General features: G+C 34.7%; 1 protein-coding gene and 1 pseudogene across 1 annotated transcript; both read left to right on the plus strand.

The window, feature by feature from the left end:
* Positions 1–645: 645 nt before the first annotated feature.
* Positions 646–3,725, plus strand: LOC107901487 (zinc transporter 4, chloroplastic). The gene is made up of 4 exons (XM_016827523.2): positions 646–1,051; positions 1,155–1,212; positions 1,449–2,200; positions 2,996–3,725. The coding sequence occupies exons 1-4, from the start codon at positions 677–679 to the stop codon at positions 3,449–3,451; spliced, it is 1,641 nt and encodes a 546-aa protein (XP_016683012.1). The 5' UTR covers positions 646–676; the 3' UTR covers positions 3,452–3,725.
* Positions 3,726–9,036: 5,311 nt separating this feature from the next.
* On the plus strand, positions 9,037–9,446 carry LOC107900039 (centromere protein V-like; annotated as a pseudogene).
* The last annotated feature ends 7,923 nt before the right edge of the window (positions 9,447–17,369 follow it).

A 17,369-nucleotide genomic window follows, 5' to 3' on the forward strand; every position in this document is an offset into this window, starting at 1 on the left:
TTCGATGAAAAGTGCGGCAAACCGCCTTCGGCTGTTTTTCAGCGCGTAGATCTCGAAAAGTTATTCGAAATCAAAAAAAAATTCGTCTCAATCGGACAACCGAGCGAAAAGTTATGGCCTTTCAAAGTTTTCCAAGCTAAAAATGAGAAACTATTCATCTACGTCAGCAAATCACGTCCTAGAGGGCGCAATTTGTGTCCACGTAAGCAAATCGCGCTGACGTGGACGCGATTTCCTAGCGCGTACCCTGACATTGCGTTGACGTGGACGCGATTTCGCGGAAAATGGACCATTTCGGTAAATAATTAAATAATTGGCCCATTTTGATAATTTTTGAAAAAAAAAAGACTTTTTTGATAAATTACCCGCATAATAGAACATAAAAGTTGAGATCGGAATTCAAATTTGTTAACTGAGAATATTTTCTAATCTCAAGGAAATTTAGGAATCTTTTGCATTTGAATTTTTATATTTCTTAAAATAACTTAATTTTATAATTCTTCTTTGCAGTCAATATTGTTTTAATATTTTATGGAATGCAACTTTTTAACTTCACTCCACACGCCAAAAGGAAAATGTAAGAAATGATGGTAACATGGATGTGAGTGGAAACAAATGGATAAAATGAAACAATGTCGACATAGTTAACTTCATATTTTAACGAAAGTTCGCAACTATGGACGCCACCTCTTCCTCTTGCCTTACCTTTTCCTCAAACAATGTCGACACTCTCTCCTTATTATTCCCTTTCATTTCTGAATGTCTTTCCATCGTCTCCTATGCTCTGCTTGCTGCCCCCATATATTACTGCTACCCATTTAACACCATCATCTTAAATGCTGTGTTTTCACACATCTCTATACCCTATGTACGTGTATTGTTCATAGATTCTTCAATCCTCTTCTTCACTTTGATTTGTCATTCTAAAAAGCAACAAAAGTATAGGATACCCTTTTTTTTCCTTCCTCTTTTTATCTCTCTCCCTCTCTATATATTTTGCACCCACCATTTGTTTTGCTTTAGATTCTCGATTCTCATGTTCATCTTTGAGGTTTGTTCTTCGGGATTTGAAACCCCTTTCTCTTTATTGTTTCTGGGTTTTCCTTGTTTTTTTTTCTTAATTCATTGTGTTTATTTGGGTTTTTCTTTTTTAGGATATATTGCCGCTGCTCCGCCTTGATCGTTTGAGGTCGAAGAGTAGGCTTTTCCCAGGTAATTTCCAACACCATTTTGTTAGTTTTTAAGTTTACGAGGTTACTGAGTGGTGGGAAAATTTTGGAAATGAATTAAATTTTCGAAAAACATTTATTTTTGGTTCTGGGATTTCATAATTCAACCCAATTGAGCTGCAAACTTGTCTACTTTTCTCAAAATTCTTCAATTGTGCTTAATGTTTTATCAGTTTTAATCTTCTTTTTTTAAATTGTTTCACTCAATTGAATAAACAGAGTCCTTTTTGCAAACAATAACCGATTCAATGAGCAACACGAGCTGCCAATCCTCGGAGCTAGAGATTTGCCGTGACGAATCAGCGGCGTTGAAGTTAAAGCTGATAGCTATAGCCTCAATCCTCCTCGCCGGTGTGGCCGGGGTCGCTATTCCACTCATCGGGAAGCACCGTAAGTTCCTCCGTACAGATGGGAGCCTCTTTGTCGCCGCTAAGGCCTTTGCTGCCGGCGTGATTCTGGCCACGGGCTTCGTCCACATGCTCGCCGGTGGTACCGAAGCTCTCACAAATCCTTGCTTGCCGGAATACCCTTGGTCCAAATTCCCATTCCCGGGCTTCTTCGCCATGGTTGCCTCTTTGGTTACTTTGCTTGTTGATTTCGTGGGGACTCAGTATTATGAGAGGAAACAAGGTTTGGCTAAAGCAAGTACTGAAGAACAGGGTCGAGTGGGTTCGTTAGACCCGGATTCAGACTCTGGGATTGTACTAGTTGTGGAAACCAAGGATGGGAATGGGAAGGTTTTTGGGGAAGAGGAAGGTGGGGGAATGCACATCGTTGGGATGCATGCGCATGCAGCACATCATAGGCACAGTCATCCACATGGACAAGATGGCTGTGATGGCTTATTGAGGAGTCGTGCACATGATCATGGTCATGATGATGGACATGGTCATAGTCATGGACATGGACATGGGCATGAGCATGGAGGTGAGGATGATGATAGTGGCGTGAGGCATGTCGTTGTTTCCCAGGTAAATTATTTCTTAAACTTCGTTGAAATTTAATTGTTTACGTCATGGGGCCTCGTTAAATATGCTTACAAATCTAATTATTTTTATTATATTTTAATTATTTATATTTGAAATGTTATATTTTAATTATTTACGTTATCGTATTATTATCGTATTATAATATTTTAATCACTGAACGTTAATTTTCGTTAACAGTGTAACGGTAATAAATCATCATTTTCAAAGAAAATTTTAAATTAAATTATACAATTAATTTTTATAATTTTATTCATTTTAAGTATTTTAATTGTTTTTCTTTTACCTTTAAAAGATAGAGAATGGAGAAAATAGAAAGAAACAGAAGAAAATAAAAAATAAATAAAAGTGTTAAAAAACATAAAAAAAATTGTTCAAAACAAAAAAAAATATGGAGATCAATTGTATAATTTAACTTGAAATTTTTATTCGAAATAATAATTTAACGTGCCATATCAGCTTATTATTACACCGTTAATGGTAATTAATGGTTCAATAATTAAAATGTTACTATTTTGATAGTTTACCAATCTAATAAATGGACAACTATTAACAGGTTTGATGTTAAATCAGGAGTCTTCTTCTGTGGACTTTTAGGCTAACGAATCTAATGGTAGAATTCTAGTGAGACGACAATATGTTTTGATTGCTCCTAAACTTTTATCTTCTCCAGATTAATAGCTGATAAAAATCTGGGTCAAAAAGGTTTTGAGCTCCTGGCATTTGCATATTTTTCCGTGGTTGTAACGTCTCCTTTCTTTTCTTTTCTTTTTTTGGCAGATTTTGGAGCTTGGAATTGTATCACACTCGGTCATCATTGGCCTATCATTGGGTGTTTCCCTGAGTCCATGCACAATAAGGCCTCTAATTGCAGCACTATCATTTCATCAATTCTTTGAAGGGTTTGCACTCGGAGGGTGCATCTCCCAAGCTCTATTCAAAACCCTATCAGCCACAATCATGGCATGTTTTTTCGCCATAACAACCCCAGCTGGAATTGGCATAGGGATCGCCATCGCATCGTTCTACAATCATTACAGCCCAGCAGCTCTGGTTATTGAAGGAGTCCTAGATTCTTTATCAGCTGGAATTCTAGTTTACATGGCATTAGTAGATCTCATTGCTGCAGATTTTTTAAGTAAGAGGATGAGCTGCAATTTTAGACTTCAAGTAGTATCTTACTTCATGCTCTTCCTAGGAGCTGGTTTAATGGCTTCCCTTGCCATCTGGGCCTAAAAACTTCACTACTGTTGGTTTTGTTAGTTCTTTTATTTTGGCAATTATTTTTGGGAATTCATTCACAAACCATAGAACCCTTTTCTTTGTTCTTTCCTTCCACAATGGAAAGGAGGAAGGCTGCTGAAAAAAGAAATATGTTGTAAGCTTATACTGATGATATAGTACTGGTCAAGCTCCACACCTTTTTCTCCTGTTGTAAAACATGCAATTCTATATACATATATATGTGGTGACAATAACAAGCCAAAATTCAATGGTATTGATGGTTCAATCTTTGCAAGAAGTTTTTCTTTTTCTTTTTTGCACCAACAATGTGTATCATGTGTGTAGTTGAAGAAGTTTGCTTCTTCACGAGAGAATCAGCTTCTTTTTCTTCCAGTTACTTGAAAATTAATTCTTTGGGAATTTTTCTCTCCTTTTATTTTGGGATTACAACAGCCATTAAAGCAAAAGAAGAAAAGATGTTTAATGCTTTTATTTTGCAAGAACAATACAAAATTCGAAAGACCGTGAAGATGAGGAAGTGTGTTAATGGAGGATTCTAAGTAGTGACGTTGGAGAGTTGTCCTCGAATTGGATAGAGAGAGAAAGCTAATGATATATACAAATTCTAAATGAGGATTTAGTTCTTGTACTCATCGTTTACATTTTTTTTATTAATTTGGTTCTTATTTGTTTTAATTAAATTTGATCATCAACCTTCTAAAAACAGTTGAATTTGATCAACTTTTTAAAAAGAGTGAATTGATGTTTTATGAATTTGCTTTAATTAAATTCATTGGGAATTTACTCCATGCTAACTTTTTGAATTTTTATGAATTTTATTTTGATTTTTTTTTGAAAATTTGTATCATTTTTAAATTATTTGTTGACGTTTATAAGACAAATAGTGTCATGTCAACATTAATGTCACGGGTCTCAGTTCAAAGCCCGTGACCATCGCACACAATGTATCCCGTGGAGGCCTATCATTGACATGGGGATCATTTGACCCACGAGAGCTTGCCCGATTCAAAGAGTTGTTGGATAAGCTTGTCCATCTGAAGCTTGGGTGGCCCAATGATGCTGAAATATAGGCTACCTTGGTAAATATGGGAACTAATCTTAGAAGATTGAGGGGAAACATATCTTGTAAGATTAGATTAGATTTGATATTGTAAATCTTGTAAATCTTTTGATTATAGGGATAGGTTAATCTCGTTCATCAATGTAACTTGATCTAGACCGTCGATGTTGGGGGAGCTCAATTATAAATAGAGAGCCTCCTCCTCACTTGTAATTCATTCCATTCATTCATTGTATTTGTATTCTTTGAGAGAAAGTAATACAATTGAGAATATTTACTCAAACACATCTCGTGCATAATTTTTTGTGGTTTTTTGTTCTATTGTGCCTTTTTTTGGCCGAAGTTTCTTCCGCTATATAAATTAGTACCTTGGAGGAATTCTTTGTGAATCCTCAATTGTTTGGTGGTTAGGATGACTTAGACGTGTTTGCATCGAAAGGATCGCCTAAGGCCGTACGGATTGTGAGACTAAAGTTTTAGCCCCGTAAGAAATGGTATCAAAGCTAGTGTTATGAAGGCACCATTGAGATGTCGAAAGAAGTTGCTGATTAGACTAAGTCATTGGAGACCTATTGGTTGAGAAAACCAATCCTTATGAAGGATAAGATGTTAGCTGTAGAAGAACAAGTGGACAAACTCGAGGAGCCTATGAAGGACATAAAAGAGTCACTCGATGTGGTCGAGGATCACATACACGACTTGAGGGAGCAGTCCAAAGACTTTGTGATCATGTCTCTCAATTCCAATGTGGATAAGGTAAACGAGTTGTTAAATTCACATAGGAATAAGCTGACAGAGAGAAATGATGCTCTTGAGGTCATGGTGATGGCTTTAAAGAAGGAAATAATGGCCACGATAAAGGCTTTGAACATAAATAGAGGAACTCGAGGTAGAGCTTGCCTTGTGTCGAGCAGCCGTGGGGAATGGAGTGTTAAGTACAACACTTAATTACGATGATGTCCCGAAGCCGAAAGAGTTTGCGGGGACAAGGTCTGCATGTGATATGGACAATTTCTTATAGAGGATGGAGCACTACTTCCATACCAAAGGCATCATGGAGGATGTGAGTAAGGTAAATATCTCTTCCATGTTTCTTACTGATTTTCACTATTATGGTGGCGAGGCAGGTCCACAGATAAAAGGGATTGTGAGATTGGGACATAGGAAGAGTTCTAACATGAGTTGAAGAGGCAGTTTTGTCTAGAACTTGCCGAGAAGGAAGCTCGGGCAAAGTTGTGATGGCTTATGCAATGAGACACATTTGGGAAGTATGTTCGAGAGTTCAACGAACTCATGCTCTGAATTTCATATGTAACCAAGAAAGATGCCTTGCTTGTTTTCAAGAATAGATTAAAACCGTGGGTCAAACATGAATTGGAGCAAGGTGTCCAAGACCTGTCGAAAGCCATGACGGTAGCGGAGTCCATGGTTAAGCTTAGTCTATAGAAAGACAAGCTTGAGTCTTCCAAGTCCGAGGAAAGGGGCGTATGTGAAAGGAATCATGATGGAAATGATGGCAATGACAAGAACAATGATAGTGGTAATGGGAAACCATGATTTAGGAAGAAGAAACCGAACAAAAAGAGGGGCGAGATCAAATGCTTTCTTTGCAAAAGTCCATATATGTTGAAGAAATGTCCGAAGAAATCTGTGTTTTCTAAGAAGGACAAGCTAGAAAGTAAGGTCGTCAGACTTGGTTTAAGCATAATGGGTATCAAAGCCAAGGAGGCCAAAAGCAAGAAGAAGCCAATGGAGTGTTTTTTTGTGACATGGTCCGCATAGTTTGCGGAAATGTCCCAAGAAATCTGCCATCGAAGGGGATGATGTGTCAAACAAAGTGCCTAAGAAGCTTGGTTCGAGTAAGGGAAAATCAAAGCCAAGAGGACAAAGAAGAGCAAGGAGAAACAAGTAAAGTGCTTTTTGTGTCATGGTCTGCATAAGTTGTGGAACTATCCAAAGCAATCCATGGTCAAGGAAAAGACAACGACGGAGCTTGTTGAGTCATCGGAAGGGCATCCACCTAAGGAAGAGGTGAGTTTGGCATCAGACTTAGGGGAAAAATGGAAATGTAAACATTGAATCTAGGACCAATGAGACTCAATTCGAAAAAAGCGACAGAGTTGGCCTAGTTGTCGGCGAGGCTTCCACCCATGGAAGAGGTGAGTTGTGCATCAGGATTAAAGGAAGAATTAGCGATGCAAACTTTGAAGCTAGGATCAATGAGGCTCACTTTTTTTGACACATCGAAGGAGCTACCACCTTTGGGTAAAGTGGGTTGTCCATCAAACTTTGGGAAAGTGGTGATGCAAGTTGGATAGTTAAACCAAGTAAATACGACAAGTAAGGTACATTCCAAACACTTTAATAGTGTTTTGTATTCTAACTTGTTGGTTTGGCAAGAATGTAAGGGCCCTTTCAAAGTTCTTAAGTAATGAGGCCAAGGGACTGTGAGCATGTTGAAGCCAAGTTGTAAGACTCAAGAGGATTCCAATAAAAGCAAGTCAGAATGTGGGCAAGTGAAAGCCATGACTTCTTGCCAATAAGATGTACCAATGAGTGGGACGATTCGATTTAAGAGGCGGAAAAATTCAAAGCCAAAGTTCTAAAAGAATGGACAACCTGATAATGAGACGAGTCGAGAAAAAGCTAAGGCATTGTGACGAGATTGAGGCAAGTTAAATCAATGCCATTTTGAAGGCACAACGAGGACGTTGTAAGAATAGATGGGGAAGAATTTTATAGGCCACAGTTCAAAGCCCGTGACCATCGTACATAATGATCCCATAGAGGTCTATCATTGACATGGGGATCATTTGACCCACAAGAGCTGGCTCGATTCAAAGAGTTGTTTGAAAAGCCTATTTATTTGAAGCCTGGGTGGCCCAATGATGCTGATATAGAAAGATAGGCTACCTTGGAAAATATGGGAACTAATCTTAAAAGATTGAGGGGAATCATATCTTATAAGATTAGATTAGATTAGATATTGTAAATCTTGTAAATCTTGTACATCCCTTTATTATAGGGATAGGCTAATCTCGTTCGTCGATATAACTTGATTCAAACCGTCGATTTTGGGGGAGCTCAGCTATAAATAGAGAGTCTCCCCCTCACTTGTAATTATTTCATTCATCCATTTTATTTGTATTCTTTGAGAGAAAGTAATACAATTGAGAGCATTTACTCAAACACCTATCGTGCATATTTTTCTATAGTTTTTTGTTCTTTTGTGCCTTCTTTTGACTAGAGTTGCTTCTGCTATATAAATTGGTGCATTAAAGGAACTCTTTATGAATCCTCAATTTTTTGGTGGTTAGGCTGACTTAGGCGCGTTTGCATCGAAAAGGTCACCTAAGGCCGCATAGATTACGAGACTAAAGTTCTAACCCCGTGACACTAAAACCCTGTTTGGTTCAATGTAATGGCATATATGCCATTACAACTCAATTCTGTGGGGCCACCATAAACCATTGTTTGGTTCAGTGGAATGCCTATTACAAGTGTTGTTGTTTAGCTCTCTATTCTCACTAATCACTGAATAGAGGTAGAATACCATTCTTTACCCTAACCTCTAAATTGCCCATTCAAAGCATGGTTGGAATGTTGAAAGATTACTTTTTCACTTTTGCCCTAATTTTTTCATCATCGTTCTTTATGCACTTTCAACTACAATCTCCACATTAATTCCCTTCTCCATTTCCAAAGCCCTAAAACACCATTGTCCCTCACCAACTTCTTCAATCTTTTCCTCATAGTAATTGATATCGTAGAAATTTCTTAATTAGGGGAAAAATATTCAACAAGAAAAAAAATCTAGACTCAATTGAAGAACACCAAATCATAGAATTGCTAATCAATCTCTCAGTATTAATTCAGGTTTCCTGAACCGGAAGCAAGTAATTTTCAAAAGAGCTTGTGCAACACAAGTAACCCTAAAATTGATGATTGTTTTTATTTTTGCTTAAGCAAATTAGTATGACGAATCACGAGTTTATTTCCCTATTTTAGGATTAATATTTTCCTCAAATGAAACAGGTTTTTTATTTTATCTTTTAAGTGCTATAATCTATTGGTTTTTGGGTTTTTTCCTTTCCATGTAAGGTGTTTTGATAATTGTTTTTTCTCTTAAAAATGAAAGATTGATGGTGTTGTTGTGTTCACTTTTTCATTGGTTCATATTTATGCATTTTTGTGGGGTTAAAAGAAAAATGGAAATGGTTCATTGTGTGATGGTTCTTAAGAGCCTATTGCATTTGAAATGAGTTACGAAGATTTGAGATTAATGGTAGTGATGGTACTTAGCATGCTACTATATTTGAACTAAGTTTTGAAGATTTGTGATTAATGGTTCATTGCGTGATGCTACTTACTACTTAGATTATGACCGAGTTATGAAGATTTGAGATTAATGGTTTCATTGCGTGATGGTTGTTAGGATGCTATCGCATTTGAACTGAGTTACTAACTACAAATCAACTTTAGGATAAACTTTGCACTTGTCCTGGTTGTTGTCAGCATGGAATCTGAGTTAGTACTGCACAATGGCGGTTGCCACTATAAGAAAGTAAGATGGAAAGTCTAAGCACCTACTAGTGTTATTGCTTGGAAATGCAACTATTCTAACTGCTCCATGAGAGGGAACGTTCACTTCGTTGTCCCGCGTAACTATTAGGTGATTCGGACCAGTTCATTACTACATACACTTTCGGAACTCACACTGTGAAACATACATTCTGTAAGTTTTGTGCAATAACTTCATTCTATACACCACGGTCGAACCTCGATGGTATTGCTGTGACACTCGCATGTTTAGACCCTGGAACGCTTTCCCATGTCGAGATTCAAAATTTTAATGGCAAGAATTGGGAAAACTTCTATAATCAGAGTGGCATTGCTTTACAATCCAAAATTCATTCCACCAAATAGCTCTCATTTCAGGTTTATCAATGGCTTTCATAAAAGAGGATTGGCATTGATTTGATTGTCTTTTGAAAATAAAGTCGTCTAGCTTCTATTTTACGTCCACTATTTATTGGGGCTTCATGGAACTGGATGCTATATATATATGGTACCTACGTGTCTGTATGAATGTATATGTGATTTCTAACTTTTGATCCCAAATTGGTTGCCATGAAACATTTTAAAGTAATTTAGTTATCTTTAAATATCATTTTTAAAACAATTATAGTTTTTGTTTAAGGAATTATTATTTGCTAAATAAAGAGTCAATTTTGTTGAATGAAATTTGATAAATAAATGAATTTCATGTTTTTTATTTGCAAAGATATTTGTAATTTCTATTTTATGCTTTGCAAAATTTCTTAATATGTATTGTTCATCTTTTTTTGGTAATGTGTTATTGCTTCCTCTTCTTATTTGGCTTGCTTGATTGCTTCTTCCACCCACAATTGAGCTATTTATTTATTCACTGAATCATTATAAGTTCTTTTGCAATTAAATTTTTTGATTTTGTTTTACTTTTATTGAGATTTGTATTGAAGAAATGTGACCCTTTTACTATGATTTGAAGATATGTAACACTTTAATATCTTGCAGTAATGACTCGTCTACTTTTAATAGTACAAAGTGAGAGGCATAAAAGAATTGTTCTTGTAGTAATGATTTGAAGATATGTAACTTTTTGTTAATGTATGAACATTATATTTGGATGTAAAATATAATTCTCAAGTTATCTATTACTTCTAATCTTTTACTTTTTAGTTTAGAAGATAATTAAATTATTTGTTTCGCGAATGATACTTTAACACATTAATATGCATTGTAGTTTAAAAATAATAAAGTAGGTTATATATTATTTTTATAATATTATATATTATGATTTTTATTAATTCATATTTTATTAATGATTATATTAAGAATGCTATTAAATTATATATTATTTTATTAAATTTTATTTAATAATAATCATATTAAAATATGATTAAATTATTTTTTATTATTTTTATTAAATTATATTTAATAATAATATTATTAAAATTTAATAACAATAACAAGAAAAATAATCATCTATCTAAAAAATTATGTTAAGGGTACTTTAGTCATTTAAGTCTTTTTCCTTATGCTATTACAATATTTATTTCATTCAACCAAACACAAGAATACTATTACAGATCTATTTCATTCCATTGAACCAAACAATTGAATTATTAATTACAACTCTATTCCATTACAGCCATATTTCGTTCACTCCAACCAAACGTGGTGTAAGTATACATGGATTGCCATGCATATTGCCAAACCAACATCATTAAAAAAAATTAATGTTTTAGTCGTATTTCTATTAAAAAAATGAGTTGACTTTTGTTGAAAGATTAATAATCAAATTTAAATTAAAAAATAACAAGGGTAAAATTAACAAAAGATACAAACATTAATGATTAAATTTAACATTATGCTTAATTCTTATATATCTTATATACAATATTTAAAACCAAAGGCTCTATTAAAAAAGAAAATTGTGATAAGTGGACATCTAAAATTTTGAATTGTCCCAACTTAAAATTCTCGAATATGTCATTTGAATAAATTAGATGAAAAATATAAAAATACACTTGTAATGAATATAAAAACTAATATCATTATTAAGGGGGGTTTTTACCTAAATAATATTTAAAAAAATACTAAAATGACATGTTCAAAAAATTATGTACCAAAATTGTATATTCAAAGGGGTGGAGGGTGGTGTATAGGCGTCACCACCCTGGTATTCTGATAGAATTTGTATGAAAACAAAATAAATAAATAAATGGTGGAGGCAGCTTAATAGGCGGCACACTGGGTCAAATACGGGTCAAATACGGTAAAAATCAGACCCAAGACCTGACCCGCTGTCATAGATGGGACAGCACATTGGGTTACACCTAGGGAAGAGGTGGCACCCAGTGGTCAAGGCATCGGCATAGGCGGCACCCAGGTCATGCCTCTGGCAGAGGCAGCACCATTGGAAGAGAGAATTTTTGAAGAAAGAAAAGAAGAGAAGAAGAAGCAGGAGGAGAGGGTGGGAAGGGAAGGGAAAGAGAAAGAAAAAAAAGAGAAGGAGAATAGAGAGAGGGAATGAGAAAGAGAAGGGAAAAAAATAAATACAAAAGGAAATGAGAGTTTGTTGTTTAGGGAATATTAGGTGTTTAAGAAAAGGTATTTTTTTTGTTATAAATTAATATTAATTTGTTTTTGTTGTTATATTGTTGATTTAATTCGGATTTAATTTTTAATTTTATTTTTGTAAGGTATTATTTGGTTAAAAAGAGCTATTAAGGTATGTTTGTATTTATTTTATATTTTCATTCATTCATAATTTATTTTTAATGTTTATTGAAGTAAAAAATCCTATTTATGTTATGTACAAAGAATGTTTTATTTTTTTATGTAATTTATTTGTTATATGTGTTTTAGGTTGATTAGATTTATTTTTTATGAAATTTATTTGGCATGTTATTTTGATTATTTTAATATTATTTTGATTATTTTTTATGTAGGTAAAAGACGAGACCATTGATATGGAATTTGGAATTTATGAGATAAATTAGGTATTAGTTTATATGCTCTAATTTTTTAAGATTTTATAATTGAGAATAAGAGTTTATGATTTTAAATTTTATTTTATGTTTTTTTATAAATATTATAAATGAAATTTCTTTTGAAGTTCTATGCAAAAAAATATATTTTTTAACAATAATTAAGTTGGCATGTTATTATATATATTATATTTTAAACCAATACATTTTACTTATTATCATTTTAAAATAATAATAAAAATATTTGTATTTATTATGTATCGTTTATGTTATGTTTTTGTTATATTTTTTTATTGGCATGTTATTTTTATTATTTTAATATAATTCTTTTTGTTTTTTATGTAGGTAAAAGATTAAACCATTAAAATGGAATTTGTGAATGAGACCATTGAGTTGGAGTTTGAGTTGGAATTTATAAGATATATTTATTTTGTTAATGTAGTATAGCAAAAAATATGATGTGGACAAAACTGTTTGGTATTTTTTTGTAATTAAAAGCAATATATAAAATTTAGGTATTTTGATAAATATTTAAAATCCATCAAACTTTGAAATTAATAACCGAAATTTGTTTTAAAATTGCAGGTATCGCAATGGGTTCATTGATTAAGAACAATGGTCACATATTAAACACAGTTAATAATATGGTAATATATTGTTATTTGTTAATCACAAGTTCCCTTAAAAAAATATCTACACAATTTACAGAAATAAATTATGTTATTATAACTATTTTCTGTAATTTAATATTGTCAGGGCCCATATCGCGCATTAAGGGGTTGGGTGAATGGTTTAGGATATTCCCCGGATGAACGACTGATGCCATACTTGGAGTTAGCTGGATTCGGGTCAGTAGCATTGATTCGGACGTTTAATTTGCGGTACGATTTAATATTCGCATTTGGTCGAGCGTTGGCGCTCGAAGACCTACACTTTTCATTTGCCGTGTGGGGAGTGCACTGTCACCCTGGAGGATGTTGCATTGCAACTTGGGCTCCCAATCGACGGGAGTGCCGTAACGGCCGTAAGTACAATAGCTGAGCCGACTGCCCTTTGTTATAGCCTACTAGAAGTCTCACCCGCCGATGTTGAGTCCAAAATTACGGGTTTGAGATTTTCATGGCTGAAAGCCAATTTTGAACATTTATCAATTAATGCCATTGAACAGGAGGTGATGTGCGCAGCTCGAGCGTACATTATGCATATTATAGAGGGTGTACTGATGCCGGATGCGAACAACAACAAGGTTCATTTGATGTATTTACCCCTATTAGCTGATTGGCAGAATGTTCGTTTGTATAGTTGGGGTTCCATAGTTCTGGCTATGTTGTATCGTGAGCTTTGTCGAACGACAAAGCCTGATACCGTAGACATAGGCGGATGCCTTGTATTGCTGCAGTCATGGGATCTTTATCGGATGTCATTCTTGGCATCGGTTAAGCACCAACCATACGTATTTCCACTAGTGAACAGGTGCTAAAATTTAACTTGTTATTAATTGACATTTTTTTCTAATGATATTATTCTAACGATACTATTCTAACATGTAATTTTTTTTCATGGATGGAGTTTTTATCCGGGTATTGGGAGGTCATACACTGTCCCAATATATCGTTTGATGATTGAACAACATGCCGGGGAAGGGGTAAGCTATTCTAATATTCGTGACATGTAATTACTTTGTATATTTTACTCGAACCGTGTTAAATTTAAACCATGTTATTAATCGTGCAGTTTATTTTGATGCCGTATTGGAGACCAGAAATTGCGGCTGTTATACCCTCGTCTGCCCACATTCATTCTCGCCTGTGGTGCATTAATGCACCAATTATCAATTTCCAGACAGTCGAGTGGTATAACGAGGATCGAGTACTCCGGCTATTTAGTTGCATCTAGTATATCCCGGATCCGCCAATGCAGTTGGGGAAGATTCACGGGATCAACAAGAGAGGAAAACATGGAAATAATTGGGGGGTTGTACACCAGAAATATATTGCAGTGTGGGATAATCGGATGGCGCTGAGACTCAGATATATATTTCTTTTGATTTGCAACCATCGTTAGAGTACATACAATGGTACTCTAGTACAGGAAAACTATATTTACTTGGTAGGCAATCGAATGTAGTCCCCCTACACATGTATTGACTTGGGGCATACGAGCCAATGCCCGATATAGAGGTCAAGCCAGAGCCAGAGCCAGAGCCAGAGCCCCAGCCCCAACCCCAGCCGCAGTTGGAGCCCGAGCCCAAGCGGTCGTATACACATTCTGCTGATAGTTCTTATCATCCGGAGTTGCGGGTCATTGACTATTTCTCGGGCCTGTCAGGATACGGATATCATTTCGGGTTTGATATCTTTAGTCCAGTACCACCGCAGTACAACACTCCTCTCGACTCATATCCACTGCATTACTCCACTCCTCTAGGGTCGTATCCACCGCAATACAGCACTCCTCCTAGCTTAAGTTCATTGATGGCGTTTGGGACATATGATTTTTCTTCCATGTGTCAAACATCCCCACCTACGACTGAAGAGGATGTTGATTGCCGTGATCACCCACAACATGAATGTCGACCCCTGCAGAAATATACACCTAAGACCACACCATCAAACCATCAATTTTAGGAGTTTCTTGCAATTTAAATATTACAAAGTTTGTACTTTTTTATTCTAAAAAAATATAAATCAAGAAAAAGACAATATTTGTATTTATTTAATTAGATTTATTGCAACATTAAAACTTGGAACAAACCTTTTGGTCATAAATTAGATTAATTGTAACATTTCAACATTAAAACACTAAAACTTGGAACAAATTTTGTAATATAAATTAAATACATTACAACATTAAAAATTGGAACAAACTTTGTAATATAAATTTTGTTATATAAATTAAATACATTGCAACATTAAAAATTGGAACAAACTTTATAATATAAATTTTGTTATATAAATTAAATACATTACAACATTAAAAATTGGAACAAACTTTGTAATATAAATTAGGTACATTGGATTACATAATCTCAATTCCTACCCGATCGTGACGATTGTCCAATATGGTAGTTTCACTGCAGGCATTTACTTCGACTATGACTAGCTAATCTACATAATATGCAACACTTACTGTTGGATGATACCAAAGATCTGTATTTGTTTATAAACTTTCCTGGCGGATGGGTAATACCCGGAGTAGCTATTTATGATACTATGCAATTTGTACAACCAGATGTGCATACAATATGTATGGGATTGGCTGCTTCAATGGGATCTTTTCTCCTGGCCGGAGGAGTAATTACCAAACGTCTAGCATTCCCTCACGCTCGGTGCCAATGAGTTTTTTTATTTGATGTAAAGAAAAAAGAAGACTATGCCTTCGCCATATGAAATATGAATTAGTAAGTAATAATAGCATGTCACTTCGAATTCGATATGAATTTTTTTTTATTTTTTTTTCAAAATGTCCATTTCATTACGGATTCTAGATGATTGCAGATGACCTTTCGGATTCCTATGCAACCTTTTGTCTAGGACAAGCTCGAAATTCGTCGGAGGCACCTCCCACGTAGACAGTTCAGGCAGGACGGGGAACTCATTCTCCCAGACAAGCAAATTGCACTCGAGGGTGTACACATCATCGACAAATTGTTCAACATTGAGCGAGACTTTAGCACACGTTGCCACGACATGCGCACATAGATAGTGAAGTGTTTGAAACCTCCTGCAATAGCACCGTCTATTTCGGAGATCAACTTATAGGACCTAGGTGGTATACTAGGTCGATGATCGATGGTCTCCATAACTCGAAACGTTTCAAGACATTGTGAATATACTTCTACATTCATCAACCTCACCATCAGACGGTTTGCAACCATTGCATCCCTGACATCTTTGACAAACACGTGTCTCGCCTGCATCTGGTTGACTTGTTGTTGACCCATTCTTGGCATCAAGGTAGACAACCTGTAGAATGTAGCCGAGAAGATAGATGAAATCAGAAGATGTCGTGTTTTCAACAACACAGCGTTGATCCCCTCCACCAAGTTTGTGGTCATTTGACCACAACGAAAGCCCTCGTCAAAACTTTGAGCCCATTGCAACTGCTCTATGGTACCCAACCACTGTCGGAAAGGTGTGTTCGTTTGACCCTCTATGTCACTCTTAAGTCGAGTCATTCTTTGGTGGAAAATGTGTGGTTCTAGCTCGTGTGATGTATATGTATTAAGAAAAGATAAGTTACAGTATTTCCCTAAAACATTAAGGGCATGTTTGGTTCACTGTAATGGAATAGAGGCGTAATGGAATAGAAGCGTAATGGAATAGAGGCGTAATAGGTAATTCTTTTGTTTGGTTGAATGGAATGGAATAGAAGCGTAATGGTATTCTTGTGTTTGGTTGAATGGAATAGAGGTGTAATAGCATAAGTAAAAAAACTAAAATGACTAGAATACCCTTAGCAGAATTTTTTTAGGTAGATGATTATTGTTATTGTTATTGTTATTAAATTTTAATAAGATTATTAATATAAATAATAAATAATTTAATCATATTTTAACATAATTATTATTAAATACAATTTAATAAAAATATATAATTTAATAAAATTCTTAATATTAAATATTCTTATATGAATTTACTAAAATCATAATATATAATACTATAAATATAATTTAAAATAATTATTATTAAATATAAGTTTTCTAAATATAATTTAATATTTTTTCTAAATATTTTGTAAAAAGAAATAAATTTAGTGGCAGATTACTAGTGTTAAAAGTTAAATTAAGCCGCAAAGAAGAGTAATTTGTGTTAGTGAAAATTACATTTCTCTAAGATCCTATAAACTGTGGCAGCATATACTCATTGAAACATTTATAAATTCCAACTTTAAATATGAACTTATGGAAATCAAAGGCATTTATGCAGCAAGTATATTCTGCGAATCTAATATAAATTTGTTGCTTTATATTGAGCTTGTTAATTTTGAATAACTTTAACAGTTCCACACTCCTCAAAGTTTTACAAAACCTATGGCATTCCATTAACCAACAGCATCTCTCTAATGCTTCAAACAAACAACATCAAGTAACTCGTCCTGGAGCATGCGACGAACCAAAACCGTTTCCCGATCGCTTTTGTCATGAGTCATCATATTCTGGATCTGCTGTACAATCTGCCAACAAACTGAAAATTAGTACCATAGCAACAAATTCACCATAATCGATTCTTCCATCCTGTAGAAGCAGAAAATCAAAACTTAAATCATCGATCAAAGGATAAAAAAGAAGACCTATTCCAACTGATAAAAGAAG

Source organism: Gossypium hirsutum, chromosome D06, assembly GCF_007990345.1.
Source record: "Gossypium hirsutum isolate 1008001.06 chromosome D06, Gossypium_hirsutum_v2.1, whole genome shotgun sequence".
Classification (NCBI taxonomy): Eukaryota; Viridiplantae; Streptophyta; class Magnoliopsida; order Malvales; family Malvaceae; genus Gossypium; species Gossypium hirsutum.

Excerpts from the sequence above, each read along its gene's own strand:
- LOC107901487 (XM_016827523.2), top strand. The coding sequence starts at position 677 with ATGGACGCCACCTCTTCCTCTTGCCTTACCTTTTCCTCAAACAATGTC. Across the intron at positions 1,213-1,448 it reads GAAGAGTAGGCTTTTCCCAG|AGTCCTTTTTGCAAACAATA; the intron begins GTAATTTCCAAC and ends TTGAATAAACAG. Across the intron at positions 2,201-2,995 it reads GGCATGTCGTTGTTTCCCAG|ATTTTGGAGCTTGGAATTGT; the intron begins GTAAATTATTTC and ends TTTTTTTGGCAG.